This window comes from Lissotriton vulgaris, chromosome 4_1 (genome assembly GCF_964263255.1).
Source record: "Lissotriton vulgaris chromosome 4_1, aLisVul1.2, whole genome shotgun sequence".
Taxonomy (NCBI): Eukaryota; Metazoa; Chordata; class Amphibia; order Caudata; family Salamandridae; genus Lissotriton; species Lissotriton vulgaris.
The window spans coordinates 568,368,758-568,382,477 of NC_141691.1; the positions used below are offsets into that span (position 1 = coordinate 568,368,758).

Here is a 13,720-nt window from a genome sequence, read left to right on the forward strand (position 1 = left end):
GCCTGGAAATACTTCTGCAAATCTGGTATCCCCAGTCCCCCAGATTCAGGCGCCAGCATGGCTATGGTCCATTTGATTTGAGGCCTACGGCCCTGCCACACAAAACGTGCAATGGCCGATTGAGTCTCCGCGAGCCATCCTGTGGGGGGCTGTAGCGGGAGCACCCTAAACAGGTATAGTACCTGAGGTAGAAGGGTCATCTTTACTGCGGCCACCCTGCCCAGCAGCGATAGCGTGCCCTTATCCCACCGGGCCAATTCCTCTCTGATTTTCGTGCTCAAAGCCGTGTAATTGGCCGTGACCATCGCGGGGAGTGAGGGTGTGTGAGACCGCATCCCGACCAACCCGACCAGTACTCCACCCTTCCCCGAACTCACCTCCTTCGCCCCCCCCGGGACTGTATCCCCGGCCTCATACTACCACCGTAAGGACTCGACCTGAGACGCCAGCGAAACGCCAGAGAATCAACCGCTTCTTTTCCCCACAGGGACCAACCAGAACATCGGGCCGGACAGCCTTAAATATCGCGGACTCCGGAAGCCCCGCCCCTATGGCAGCGACAGCACCCGATAAAAAGGAGAGCCCGGAAGTGCAAGTTGTCGGAGATTTGTGGCAGGAACCTCGGACTGGTGGATGCGACGGTGAAGACGGAGGAGACGGAGAGCAGACGGCTGAAGCAGACGTGTGGACCGAAGAGTGGTGGAGTCCACAGGAGGTGGCTGTAGAGCGGCCGTAACTCAACGGGAGAGTTACGGCGGACCACGTGAGTGCCTTTAACCTCACTAATTCAACTCACTAGGAGTTCCCTGTATATAGTCCCTGTAAATCTCCCCTTCTCTTTAGAATCACGTCCCCCTGCACTGTATTATACTTGTATAGCACGGCACTCTTCGAACCGCCCCCCCCCTCTTCACGTCCTGACCAAGCACCCTTTTCTTCCCCCTACCCCTTGTTCCTTCCTCCCGGTCCCTTCCTTACCTCACTGCCTCGTTTTCTGGTCCTTCCCCACACACCCGGGTGACGGTGACTGCAGCAGAGATCCTACGACTAGGATAGGACTAACGGTCCCTTTTGTTTCTCTTTTTGCTCCCTGCCCTCCGTGGATCCTCCCCATCGCTGGAGCCGCCGTTGGACCCGCCGAAGACCGCAAGCGGCAGCGCCGACCCGGAGTGGACCAAGACCCGGACTTCCTCTTTTGTTCTCCTTGTGTTCTACCCTGTGACTTTGAAATAAACCCCTACTATAGCACACTATATACGGCCTCCTCGCTTGCTTTTCCGGCCCGCTGTACACCCACCCTCACATTTGGTGTCAGAAGTGGGATCTGCCGGAAGCATGGAGGCCGTTATGAAGAAGATGGCGGATTCCCAGGAGCAGTTTGCCAAGTTGATGGAGCAGTTCCTCAAGACGGCCGAGGACGATAGGGGCCAACTCCATGACGTCTTGAAGGGTCAAGGGACCGCCCACGGAGAGAGTATGGAGAAGCTAACAACGGCCCTGGGTCAGCAGAGACCCCTAGCCTCCCTTCCTTCGGTGGTGCTGCAGAAGTACGTCCCGGGGGAAGACCCGGACTACTTCTTTACTAACTTTGAACGACTTGCCCAAGCAGCCAACTGGCCAGAGGACCGCTGGGGGCAATACTTAGGACCCCTTCTCACTGGCGATCTACAAGCCGCATACCAGCAGGCCAACATACAGGGCACCACCCCGTATGCCGATATCAAAAGGTGCGTGTTGGAAAGGCTTGGGATCGACGACGACACGTATAGACTAAAACTACGCCAAGCCAAAGAGAGGCCGCAAGAGAATCCCCGGGCCCTCTCGTTCCGAATCAAGGATCTTGCAAACCGGTGGCTCAGGCCAGAAAACTCAACAAAAGACCAGATACTTGAGAAAATCTATTTGGAACAGTTCCTGAACTCTTTACATCCTGCCACACAGCGCTGGGTGAGACAACACTCCAGACTCACCCTAGAAACAGCCATTGAGATAGCCTCCGCCTTCAGCCGGGCCCAGGAACTCCAGCGGGGCAAGGAGGAACATCCGCAGCGAGCCTCGAATGCTGGTACATCGCGCCCTCTCCGACCCCTTCTACCCCGAAGACCGGAACCCACACCCCTGTTTTCCTCCCCGGTTGTGTTCCGCCCCCCTAACCCAGGACCCCAGTGTTATGCCTGTGGTGGCTACGGTCACATTGCCCGGATGTGCCCGCAAAAGGAAGAGCCTATGGAGGTCGGACTTGTAAGGAACTATCTATGCAACCCTCCGGGCACCACACCCCCAGCCTTTCATTATCCGGTCTCCATCAACGGCCAACGAGTCATGGCCCTTGCCGATAGTGGCTGCCGACAAAGCGTCCTGAGACCTCAAGATCTGGCACATCCAGTCAATCCTACCGGGATGGTTGCCATTCAGTGCGTCCATGGGGACACCAAACAATACCCCACTACTCGGGTGTGTGTCCAACACCAGCATGACCCCGGCTCCTCCCTCACCATTGGTCTGGTTCCCGCTCTCCCCGAACAAGCCATTCTGGGGAGTGACTATCCGGGGCTGCCTACGCTTCTTCAGGACACCTCGAACTCCTTGTCTCAGTGGTGGAAGGACGCTCCTTATTCAGGCCAAAACCACCCCGCAACGATTCCGAAAACCCCGAAAACCAGAAGCCAGAAGAGACAAGAAAGGAAAGAATACGTCAAAGCGTATCCCGTGCTTACTGATGACCATCCGTGGCAGACGAATAGGGAATTCCGAGCGGCCCAACAAGAAGATCCCCTTCTGCAGGAAGCGTGGGGAAGGGCGCTCGAACACGAAGACCCTTTGCAAGTAGGTCCCTATTTCTTTAAGAAAAACGGGTTGCTGTACAGAAAAGGTGGGCCCCAGCAGAACGCCCAGTTGCTTATCCCGGCTCCCTTCCAGGACAAAGTCCTCTTTCTTGCCCACAGCCACCTTCTGGGGGGTCACTTTGGCGACGAAAAGACCAGTCAAACCATTTTAGAGAAATTCTTTTGGCCCGGGGTGTACCAGAAAATCAAAAACTATTGTCGGGAATGCATTGTATGCCAGAAAAACAGCCGACACAGACCTCCCAGAGTGCCGTTGCAACCCCTTCCTCTCATAGACGTCCCTTTTAGTCGAATAGGGATGGACATCATAGGACCACTCTTGCCCTCCCGTAGCGGCTGTCGCTATGCCCTGGTCGTAGTCGACTACGCCACCCGCTTTCCTGAAGCCATACCCCTGAGACAACCCACTACCCAAACGATAGCCAAAGCCCTGATCTCCCTGTTTTCCCGGGTGGGGTTTCCCCGGGAAATCCTGACCGATCAGGGCACACCTTTCGTTTCGGCCTTAATGAAGCAAGTGTGCGCGGAACTGGGGATAAAACAAATCCGTACTTCGGCCTATCATCCGCAAACGGACGGGTTGGTGGAGCGGTACAACGCCACCCTCAAGCAGACCCTCAAGAAACTCTTGGGCCTCGAAGCCAAAAGGTGGGAGGACATGCTACCCTTGGCCCTCTTCGCCATCCGCTGCAAGCCCCAGAGCAGCACCGGCTACTCACCATACGAGTTACTATATGGTCGTCCCCCGCGTACCCTGCTGGACATGGCCCAAGAGGCCTGGGAGGCCGAACCAGATCGCACTCGTCCGCTCCCGGAATACCTGGAGAACTTGAAGACACACCTCTCGATGATGCGAGACATAGTGAGACGGAATCTCGAGAGTGCTCAAGAAAACCAAAAAAAGCAGTATGATAAAGGCACCAGACCCCGTGAGTTGGCTGTCAACGACTTAGTGCTCCTCATGATGCCCTCATCGGACCAAAAGCTCCTTGGACAGTGGCAAGGGCCTTATACCATCCTCAGACGGGTAACCCCGGTTACCTACGAGGTTGAGATAGACCCTAACCGTGGAACCTCCCAGATATACCACGTGAACCTACTGAAAAAGTGGGAAGGACCCCGTCCCGTGCTATATGGAAAACCCGATCGCCAACTCCTCTCTTTTGACACCTGTGTTGATCCAGAATTGACTCCAACACAAACCCAGGAATTACGGGAGTATCTGGCCCCCCTGAAAACGGTCTTTTCCTCCTCACCTGGTCGAACCAGCATCACAGAGCATGCCATAGAAACCACACCAGGAAAAATAGTACGCTTAAGGCCCTATAGACTTCCCGAGGCACGCCGAGAGGTCATCAGACAAGAGATAGCCGACATGCAGAAGATGGGAATCATAGAACCCTCAGTGAGTGACTGGAATTCACCCATCGTCCTTGTGCCCAAACCGGATGGATCGGTCCGGTTTTGTATAGACTTTAGGGAGGTCAACAAAGTCTCTACCTTTGACAGCTACCCCTTACCCAGGGTCGATGAAATGATCGAAAGGATAGGCAAAGCAAAGTACATATCGACCCTGGATCTATGCAAAGGGTATTGGCAAATACCCCTCAGGGAACAGGATAAAAAGAAGACCGCCTTTTCTACCCCTGAGGGGTTGTTCCAGTTTCTGGTTATGCCCTTTGGTCTACACGGGGCCCCCGCCACCTTTCAGCGCGCAATGAACCGCGTCCTGAGACCCCACGCCCAGTATGCTGGCGCGTATTTGGATGACATCATCATCTTCAGTGACAGCTGGCCCCAACACTTGAAACATCTATTTGACGTTGTCTCCTCCCTAGGATCCTTTGGGTTCGCCATCAACCCCGCCAAAACAACCTTGGCGGCGAAAACGGTTAAATACCTGGGGTACCTTCTGGGCGACGGGGTAATCCGACCTCAAGAAAGCAAAACAGCTGCCATTCGGTCCCTTCCCTTCCCCCACACTAAAAAGGACCTCCGAGCCTTCCTCGGGCTTCTCGGATATTATCGACGCTTCGTGCCAAACTTCTCCCAGAGAGCCGCAGCCCTGACGGATCTGCTGACGAAAGCTAACCGATCCGAGGAGAAGCTACGGAATCCCTCTCCCGAAGCCTGGCAAGCCTTTATGGACTTGAAGGAAGCCTTGACCTCCAGCCCTGTCCTGATACCCCCCGACTACTCCAGACCTTTTATCCTACAAACGGATGCCTCCGACCATGGGTTAGGGGCAGTATTATCCCAAAAGGATTCCCAAGGTGAAGAAAGGCCTATTCTATATGTCAGCCGCAAGTTGTTCCCTCGAGAAAAACACTACGCTGTGGTGGAGAAGGAAGCCCTGGCCATCAAGTGGGCGGTGGACCATCTCCGCTATTATCTGGAGGGCAGAGACTTTGTCCTCTACACGGATCACGCCCCTCTGGAGTGGATGGCCCGGAATAAAGGTCAGAATGACAGGGTCCTCAGATGGTTCCTCTCCCTACAGCCCTTCCGTTTTACCACCAAGCATAGGAAGGGGTCCGAACAGGGCAATGCGGATTTCCTATCACGATACCCGGCGTCTCCCTCCCCTACAGGAAGGACAGCTAGGGAAAGGGGATGTGAGACCGCATCCCGACCAACCCGACCAGTACTCCACCCTTCCCCGAACTCACCTCCTTCGCCCCCCCCGGGACTGTATCCCCGGCCTCATACTACCACCGTAAGGACTCGACCTGAGACGCCAGCGAAACGCCAGAGAATCAACCGCTTCTTTTCCCCACAGGGACCAACCAGAACATCGGGCCGGACAGCCTTAAATATCGCGGACTCCGGAAGCCCCGCCCCTATGGCAGCGACAGCACCCGATAAAAAGGAGAGCCCGGAAGTGCAAGTTGTCGGAGATTTGTGGCAGGAACCTCGGACTGGTGGATGCGACGGTGAAGACGGAGGAGACGGAGAGCAGACGGCTGAAGCAGACGTGTGGACCGAAGAGTGGTGGAGTCCACAGGAGGTGGCTGTAGAGCGGCCGTAACTCAACGGGAGAGTTACGGCGGACCACGTGAGTGCCTTTAACCTCACTAATTCAACTCACTAGGAGTTCCCTGTATATAGTCCCTGTAAATCTCCCCTTCTCTTTAGAATCACGTCCCCCTGCACTGTATTATACTTGTATAGCACGGCACTCTTCGAACCGCCCCCCCCCTCTTCACGTCCTGACCAAGCACCCTTTTCTTCCCCCTACCCCTTGTTCCTTCCTCCCGGTCCCTTCCTTACCTCACTGCCTCGTTTTCTGGTCCTTCCCCACACACCCGGGTGACGGTGACTGCAGCAGAGATCCTACGACTAGGATAGGACTAACGGTCCCTTTTGTTTCTCTTTTTGCTCCCTGCCCTCCGTGGATCCTCCCCATCGCTGGAGCCGCCGTTGGACCCGCCGAAGACCGCAAGCGGCAGCGCCGACCCGGAGTGGACCAAGACCCGGACTTCCTCTTTTGTTCTCCTTGTGTTCTACCCTGTGACTTTGAAATAAACCCCTACTATAGCACACTATATACGGCCTCCTCGCTTGCTTTTCCGGCCCGCTGTACACCCACCCTCACAGGGTGCCAAGAGGATCCCCAGATACGGAATCCGGTCCCCCGACCAGCTCAAAGGGAAAAGCCTCTGCAAGTCAGCTCTGGTGGCGGTAGTCAGCGAGATATCGAGGGCAGCAGATTTCCCGAGGTTCACCTTGAAGCCCGCCACCGCGGCAAAGAGGTCCAGTTCCGCGACACATGCAGGCAGTGACCTCCGTGGGTCGTCGAGCGTCAAAATGACGTCATCCGCATAGAGGCTAATCGCATGGTGAAACTCCCCCATCCTGACCCCTATGATATCAGGGTTATGTCGGACCCTTTGTGCAAACGGCTCCATATAAAGAGCAAAGAGCAGAGGGGACAGTGGGCATCCCTGTCGCGTACCACGTTCTATAGGAAAGGGTCGGGAGCTGCCCCCATTCACCCGGACCACCGCGGACGGAAACCGGTAGCAGTTGAAGATCAGGTGCCGGAACTTCTCGCCGACCCCGAACTTGCTCAGGACCTTCTCTAGGTAGGGCCAATGCACCCTGTCAAAAGCCTTCTCCGCGTCTATGGAGAGGAGCATGCGTTCCCCGGGAATCCTGGAGGCCTTCTCAAGAATATGAGTCACCCTCTTCGTGTTGTCCACTGTCTGCCTACCTGGCACGAAGCCGGCTTGATCCGAGTCGACCATGCCCGGGAGATGGAGTGCCAAACGTGCAGCCAGTATGCTAGTGAAAACCTTCAGGTCCGTGTTCAGTAGCGAGATAGGGCGGTAGGACCCGCAGGCAGTTCGGTCCTTGCCCGGTTTCGGGATCACGGAGACCGTGGCCTGGAGAAATTCGGGGGGAATGGCACCCGGCTCCGAGAATGTATTGAAGAGGCGGGTCAATAGAGGCGCCAGCTCCTGACAGAAGGTCTTATAAAAAAGAGGGATGAAGCCATCCGGTCCCGGGGCCTTACCCGCCTTAAGCCGGGAGATCGCCGTAACCACCTCCTCGATACGAATCTCCCGCTCCAGATACTGACCCTGATCTGGCGTCAACGACGGGAGCGGCACCGAATCCAGATAGTCCTCCGCTCGGGCGGAGGGGGGCTCGCAAGTGTACAGGTCAGCGTAGAAGTTGCGGAAAACGTCCGCAATCTGCTCGTCTTCCGTGACTGACCCTCCGGTAGGAGTAACCAGCTCTTTCACTCGGTGCTGCTGATGTTGCACCCTGAGCTTGTGTGCCAAGAGCCGGCCACACCTGTCGCCACCGGTGTAATACTTGTGCTTCAGGCGAAGCACTGCGTACTCCGCCCGGTCAGTGTCAAGAGCAGACAAGAGTTTCCCGGCGGCCTTCAGTTGCCTCCAGACTCTGGGGGAGCCCGTTCTGTGATGTACCTGTTCCAGCTCCCTCACCTGCCGGGTGAGCTCGTCCCTCTTGAGCTGGCGATCCTTGTTCTCCGCCGAGGAGATAGCTATAAATTCGCCCCGGAGCACAGCCTTCAGGGCAGCCCATTGCGTCGTGCGGGAGGTGTCGTCGTTGTCGTTGACGCGCTGGAAGTCCGTAATGGCCGCGCGGATCTGTTGCACCGTCGAACGCCTGTGCAGTAATGTGTCCCGGAGACGCCAAACCCCTCTCGGATGAGCCACCGGGGGTATACTGAAGGTACCCTCCACCGGCGCATGGTCGGAGAGAGAGAGGACCCCCATGTCGGCATTCGAGGCTAGTGCGAGCATCGGGCCTGTCACTAGTAGATGATCCAGTCTCGCGTAGGACTTGTGTGCATGAGAGAAATAGGAGTACGCGCTGGTCGCGGGGTGGAGGCGGCGCCACATGTCGTGCAAATCAAGCTCCTCCAGTCGGGTACGAACCGAGCCCGAAAGCTCTCCCAACTGGTGGCGCCGTTGCACAGACCTGTCCAGAGCCGCATCAAAGACCAAATTCAAATCTCCCCCGAGCACTATGTGCCTATCAGAGGTGGACGCCACATCTTCCAATGCCCTGTGCAAAAATTGGTCTTGATGGTCATTGGGGCCGTATATGGAGCCTACAGTCATCACCAAGCTCCCCACCTTGATCCTGTACGCCAGAAGTCTACCTTTCTGTTCCGCTACCTTTTGCAAGACCTCCCCCCTGAACCCCCTAGAGAACAGAAGTGCCACACCTGCCGTTTTAGATGCACTGGAGGAAAAGAGCTGCGTGGGGAACTTGGGGGTACGCATTCTGGGACAATCCTTGGCTAGCAGATGGGTTTCCTGCAGTAGGCAGATGTCGGCCTGAGAATTCTCCAACAGAGACAGGACGGCTCGCCTTTTAACCGGGTTATTCAGCCCTTTCACATTCAGAGTAACTACCTTAAGAGCCATCAAGGAAGAGAACCCCAGAAACGCACATAAAGGTGGGCAAGGCCCAGTGGGCGAAAGACAGAGGCCACATCAAGAAACCTCAGCACACAGCGTAAGCAAACATCCCTACGGCACAGTACAGTCCCCAAACCCCAAAACTCCCCAACGAAATGGACCCCCCCCCTTCCCCCGGAACTTCGCACTCCCAGCTCCACACTGCTCCCAACTCCCAGCCCCCCAACATACCCCCCAACTCAAAACATTCCCCTGCAACTCCCATTCCCACCCCCCACTTCTCAAGCCATTCAAATAAGTCATTGTCCCAGTCCGGTCCTTATCGGACAAGGCCGTGGAAAGTCGATCTAGTGGACGTCCAGCCACCACCTCCAGCACTCCCGTCCCTCCCTACCCCCAGAACTCCCGCACCTGCAGTGATGAAAGGCTAATGTAGACTCCCCCCGGAGTAAGTTCAGGCCGTCATGGCCACATCACTGTTCGCCGTTGCTCTGGAGGCCTCCTGGATGGCGCTCGACATGTCCACCCGAATCGTGGGCGAGTCAGGCCGCTCCGGTGGCGGGGAGCGTCTCTCCCCGTTCTGCTGCCAACCATCTCGAGTGCTTCGTCTGCGGCGCGGCGCCGGGGTGTCTGTATCCGAAGCCGTGATCCCCAATACTGCGCAGACATCCTGGAGGGACCGGAGCTGGTGCACTATCCCGTTCCACCGGAAGATCAAGCGGAAGGGGTGCCCCCAAGAGTATTGCGTTTCATGCTCCCGGAGGAAATCCGTGGCAATTTTAAAAGACTTCCTCTACTGCAGCGTGACCGTGGACAAGTCTTGATAAAGGGCCACCGGGTGGTCTCTGTAGCGGAAAGGCTGCTGCCTCCGCGCCTCGCGGAGAATCCGCTCCTTCAGGGGGAAGTCCAGTAGAAAGGCCAGAATGTCCGGGGGGGGCGCCGTGGCTCTGCGAGGGCGGCCCACCCTGTGCGCCCTGTCGATGCGGACTTGAAAGTCCTCTGACTCCCCCAGGATTGCACGGAAGAGGGCCTTCAAGTAGGCGGTCACGTCGTCACCCTCCTCGTTGGATGGGACGCCCCGGACCCTGATATTGTTCCGCCTGGACCGATTTTCGTGGTCCTCGGCGTGGGCCTGCAGCTCAATCTGTTGCTCCCGCAGCCTCAGAACCTCCTGCTGCAAGTGGTTGATCTCTTCATCTCTGGAATGACCAGCCTCCTCCACAGTGTTGACTCGCTCCCCCAGGGAGTCCACCTCTCTCCGGACCTCCCGGACCTCTCCGGCCACCTCTTGCTTCAAAGTCTGAAAGTCCTCCCTCAAGGAGCTAAACAACGACTCCAGGAACGATCGAGTCACCGGGGGCTCTCCGCCTTCAGCGCCTCTGGAAGGGGCCGGGGAGCTCGGGCGGCTTGGCTCCCCCCGCTGCGCAGGGCACCGCGTCCCAGCATGTCCGGCAAAGTTCAGTCGCCTCTCCTCTGACCCCGGGCGTTCGACATCTTGGCGGGGCGGGAGGCACCGACGGCCTCAGTTTAGTGAAGAGGCGCCTGAGGTCAGGACAGCCGAGTAGCGGGAGCCAGCCGGGCACCCAGTCAGCGGTAAGGAAGCGCCGCAACACAGAGGCCCCGATCAAGGCCGGGCGGCCGGTCCGAGGTCCCCAAAATGGCCGCCCAGTACAGACAATGGGCCAACGCCCAGGGAACGAGGCCTACCTCCGCCACGGGTCCAGTTGCGATACACACCGTCGAAGGGCAGGCTCGCGGGGCGAGAGCCAACCAGGGCCGGTTCGCCTGGACGTGCAAATACTCCGGAGGCGCGACGCTACTCTGCCACGGCCAGGGTTGGGCCGGAGCAGCCGCGCGAAGCAGGCGTTCTCGAGCCCCGGACTTGCGTAGCAGACGTAGGCCGGCTACGCCTCCGTCGTCCTCTCCGCTCGGTTCCGCTCCACCGGCGAAGTCCGCCTCGGCACCACTCGGTCGCTGCAGCGCCGGCACTCCGGCAGGCCACTCGCAGTCGCTGGATCACTCCGCCGGGACCCCCAAGCCTGGAGGTCTCGCGGCTCTCTGGCTACGCACAAGCCGATCAGCGGGCACTGTCTCAGCCGGCTCCGGCCGGAATCACCACCGTGGCGGGACACCTGGGGCTCGCCGACTGCTCTACACCACCACGGGGGTCACCAGGCGCGGTTACCGCTCGATCCGGGGGGAATCAGCGGATGAAAGCGGTGCAGGATTTCAGGGGCTCGGGAGCTCTCGGCAAGTGCGTCCTCTCAGCCCGCCATCTTGGCCACGCCCCCTCCCTGCTACTTTTAGAACTTATTTGTAGCAAATTGAGGGATTTTTCAATGATGCTGTTAATCCTTTTTGTCTTTCCCCCTTGGCTTGTGCAATTTCCTCGCTGCTCCAATTCGTACTAGATGGTTTCTGTACACATTTTGCAGTATCTATCTTAAAATGTCAATGGTCTTCTATCCAAGCTTTCTGGGAACACTGGGGAGGTTCTGGAAAGGATAATCTCTTGCTATTCAGACTATTAGAGTTTTAGATTTTTAGATCCTCTAAAAGACCTTAAGTTCCTCTCTGGGATGTTCCTTTACTGTTAATGGTTTTTCAGGGTTCTCCCTTGAACTGTTACCATCAGTTGAACTTAAATGTTTTATATTGAAAGTAGCTTGTCTATTGGCTGTTACTTCTGTTAAAAGGATTTGAGATTTGGGTGCTATCTTCCTCTCTTTTTTACTATTTTGGAAATCTGTGTGATTTTAAGACATAGGGCCTGATTTAGATCTTGACAGATGGGTTACTCCGTCACAACAGTGACGGATATCCCGTCGCCAAAATATAAATACCGTCGGTTAGAATGGGTTACTGCAAATGATAAGGCAGGTGCTATGTGCCAAGTGGGGTTTATCCATTATTTTTTTAGAAACTACTGCAGTAGCATACTCTCATAATTGCAGTGGTATTTTGTTATACCCAGGTCCCCTGGAATTCTCTGGCTTGAGCGGACCAAATTATGTGGCAGAATTAACACAATTATACAGCAAGAAGATGCAAATTTTACGGCAGATTTTGTAACAGTATTACTACATTATGTTGTCATTTTCACTCATGTTAATGCTGTTATATCAAAGGTGTCACCCTATTAGTAACTCTAACTCTTTAACATTCAAATACAGCAATAAACTACTGAAAGGTGACCAGTCAACCTTTGGGAAGGGCCTTCCACTGTGCAGCAGCCCATGTTGCTGTATTTTTAGTAATTTTTTATCTGTTTGCAGGCTTTGAAAAAAATGCAGCACTTCATTTTTTAGGTCTCACCTACACAATAATATCTTATTGGTTATATATACATACATGCCAAAATTTGAGAATAAAATAATCGGAAGAATGTATTTAATAATAATAATAATAATATTTCCCCCATTGCCTTCTGTTGAAGTAGAGGCAATGTCCCCTGAATCGAGTTTATTGGTAATGTATGCGTATAATATAGTAACAAAAATGCTTGTAACACTTTTTTATGATAACTTTTCAACATGGTGCACACCACCCACGGGGCTCTAAAGCATAGCTTAAATACATTGGTAAAGCCAATAGCTCTGGCTAAACACTTAATAAGGCCCAAAGAGCGAGACCTATTGGCTATGCCAGTGCTTGTTTTCAACTTCTAGTATATGGCTCGAAGAACCGTTGGTCCCTTTTTTATGTCTACCTAAATAGGCTGCACTTGACAGCGATAGTCCACACCTCTTTTTTGTGTTTCCTCTTTCTATCCAATGGCGTTGTACCATTGGTAGTGACGTCGCTGTATACATCCCGCGCTGGTGAAAGGCTTGTGCTGTCGCTGTCAGGCGGTTAGCAGGCGAGCCCTTCTCGTTGTGCTCTACGGGGCCATGGCACTCACGGCTGGGGTTATCCGACGGCTGGATGAGACAGTGGTGAACCGCATCGCCGCTGGAGAAGTGATCCAGAGACCAGCCAACGCCATTAAGGAGATGCTGGAGAACTGGTGCGAGAATGTGGGGAGTTGTGGGTCAAGGCAATCCTTGGAGGGGCCGTATAGATCCAATTGCAATACACGAGCTGCATGTGGGTGGGGGTGATTTTTTTTCTGTGTTCCTGTCAGAATATGGACACATGATCATTGTGGCTGGATTTTGCAATGCGCGCGTGTGCGTGCGTCCTAAATCGCATTGAGCTAATGCTATGTGTACGTGGAAAGTTCAAGTTGGATACTTATCTTGGCCCCTGGAAGTGGGGACCTGTAGGTCCTGTGGAAATTTGTTAATCGTTTTATACGTGTAGATGTTGGCCGCGATGAAGCTAACGTGTTTTCTCTCGAAGCAGGCACCTACTATTAAAATATGTGAATGGGAAGTGCTCATGAAAACTACCTACTGAATTAATGGGGCAACATTTTAGTATTATTCTACAACTATTGTTTACATACACTTACAAACCTTTACACCGCTTCTGACAGTCACAACTCGTATGCAGTGTGTGATGACAATAGTAGGATTATGGCACCAGTTCAGTCAATAGAAATAATGTCTACAAATCAACTTCGACAAAGGGCGTTTTTAGCTCCTAATCAAAATTAAAGCACCTCACCAGGAACATATATGTTTGTTTGAAATCCCACTAATGCAGGGCTTTAAGCGGGATGAAAAAAGTATGCGTGTGTGAGAGGAGGGTGTTCTATAAGGGGCGTGGCTTCCGCAAATAAACAAACGTTCTGTGATTCCTATAATGTGCCCCTGGCCTACACCGGTATTTTGGTTCCTCTGAGCTGTCTTTGATTGCCTTGTTGTTGCATTAAATATAACACAGCAACCGACTATTGGCTTTGTCAATGGCTGTTAGCTGTGTAAGATAAATGAGTAGCAAGTGGCTTTGTTGTAAATAATATTGAAACTGTTTCAATTCTGGGTTCGTGAGACTGTGAATTAAACGTTACTGAGACCTGTGGAAGAGTTA

General features: G+C 54.5%; 2 protein-coding genes across 2 annotated transcripts in view; both read left to right on the forward strand.

Moving 5' to 3' along the window:
• The first annotated feature begins 1,443 nt into the window (after positions 1-1,443).
• The window catches only part of LOC147722268 (uncharacterized), an 83,672-nt gene continuing 71,395 nt past the window's right edge, over positions 1,444-13,720 (forward strand). Inside the window, exon 1 of the mRNA XM_086964758.1 lies at positions 1,444-6,444. Coding sequence (XP_086820884.1) covers positions 1,477-5,874 — 4,398 coding nt within the window. The 5' untranslated portion in view covers positions 1,444-1,476 and the 3' untranslated portion in view covers positions 5,875-6,444. The remainder of the gene's footprint in view (positions 6,445-13,720) is intronic.
• Positions 12,604-13,720, forward strand: part of MLH1 (mutL homolog 1) — a 373,421-nt gene continuing 372,304 nt past the window's right edge. Inside the window, exon 1 of the mRNA XM_086967291.1 lies at positions 12,604-12,752. Coding sequence (XP_086823417.1) covers positions 12,637-12,752 — 116 coding nt within the window. The 5' untranslated portion in view covers positions 12,604-12,636. The remainder of the gene's footprint in view (positions 12,753-13,720) is intronic.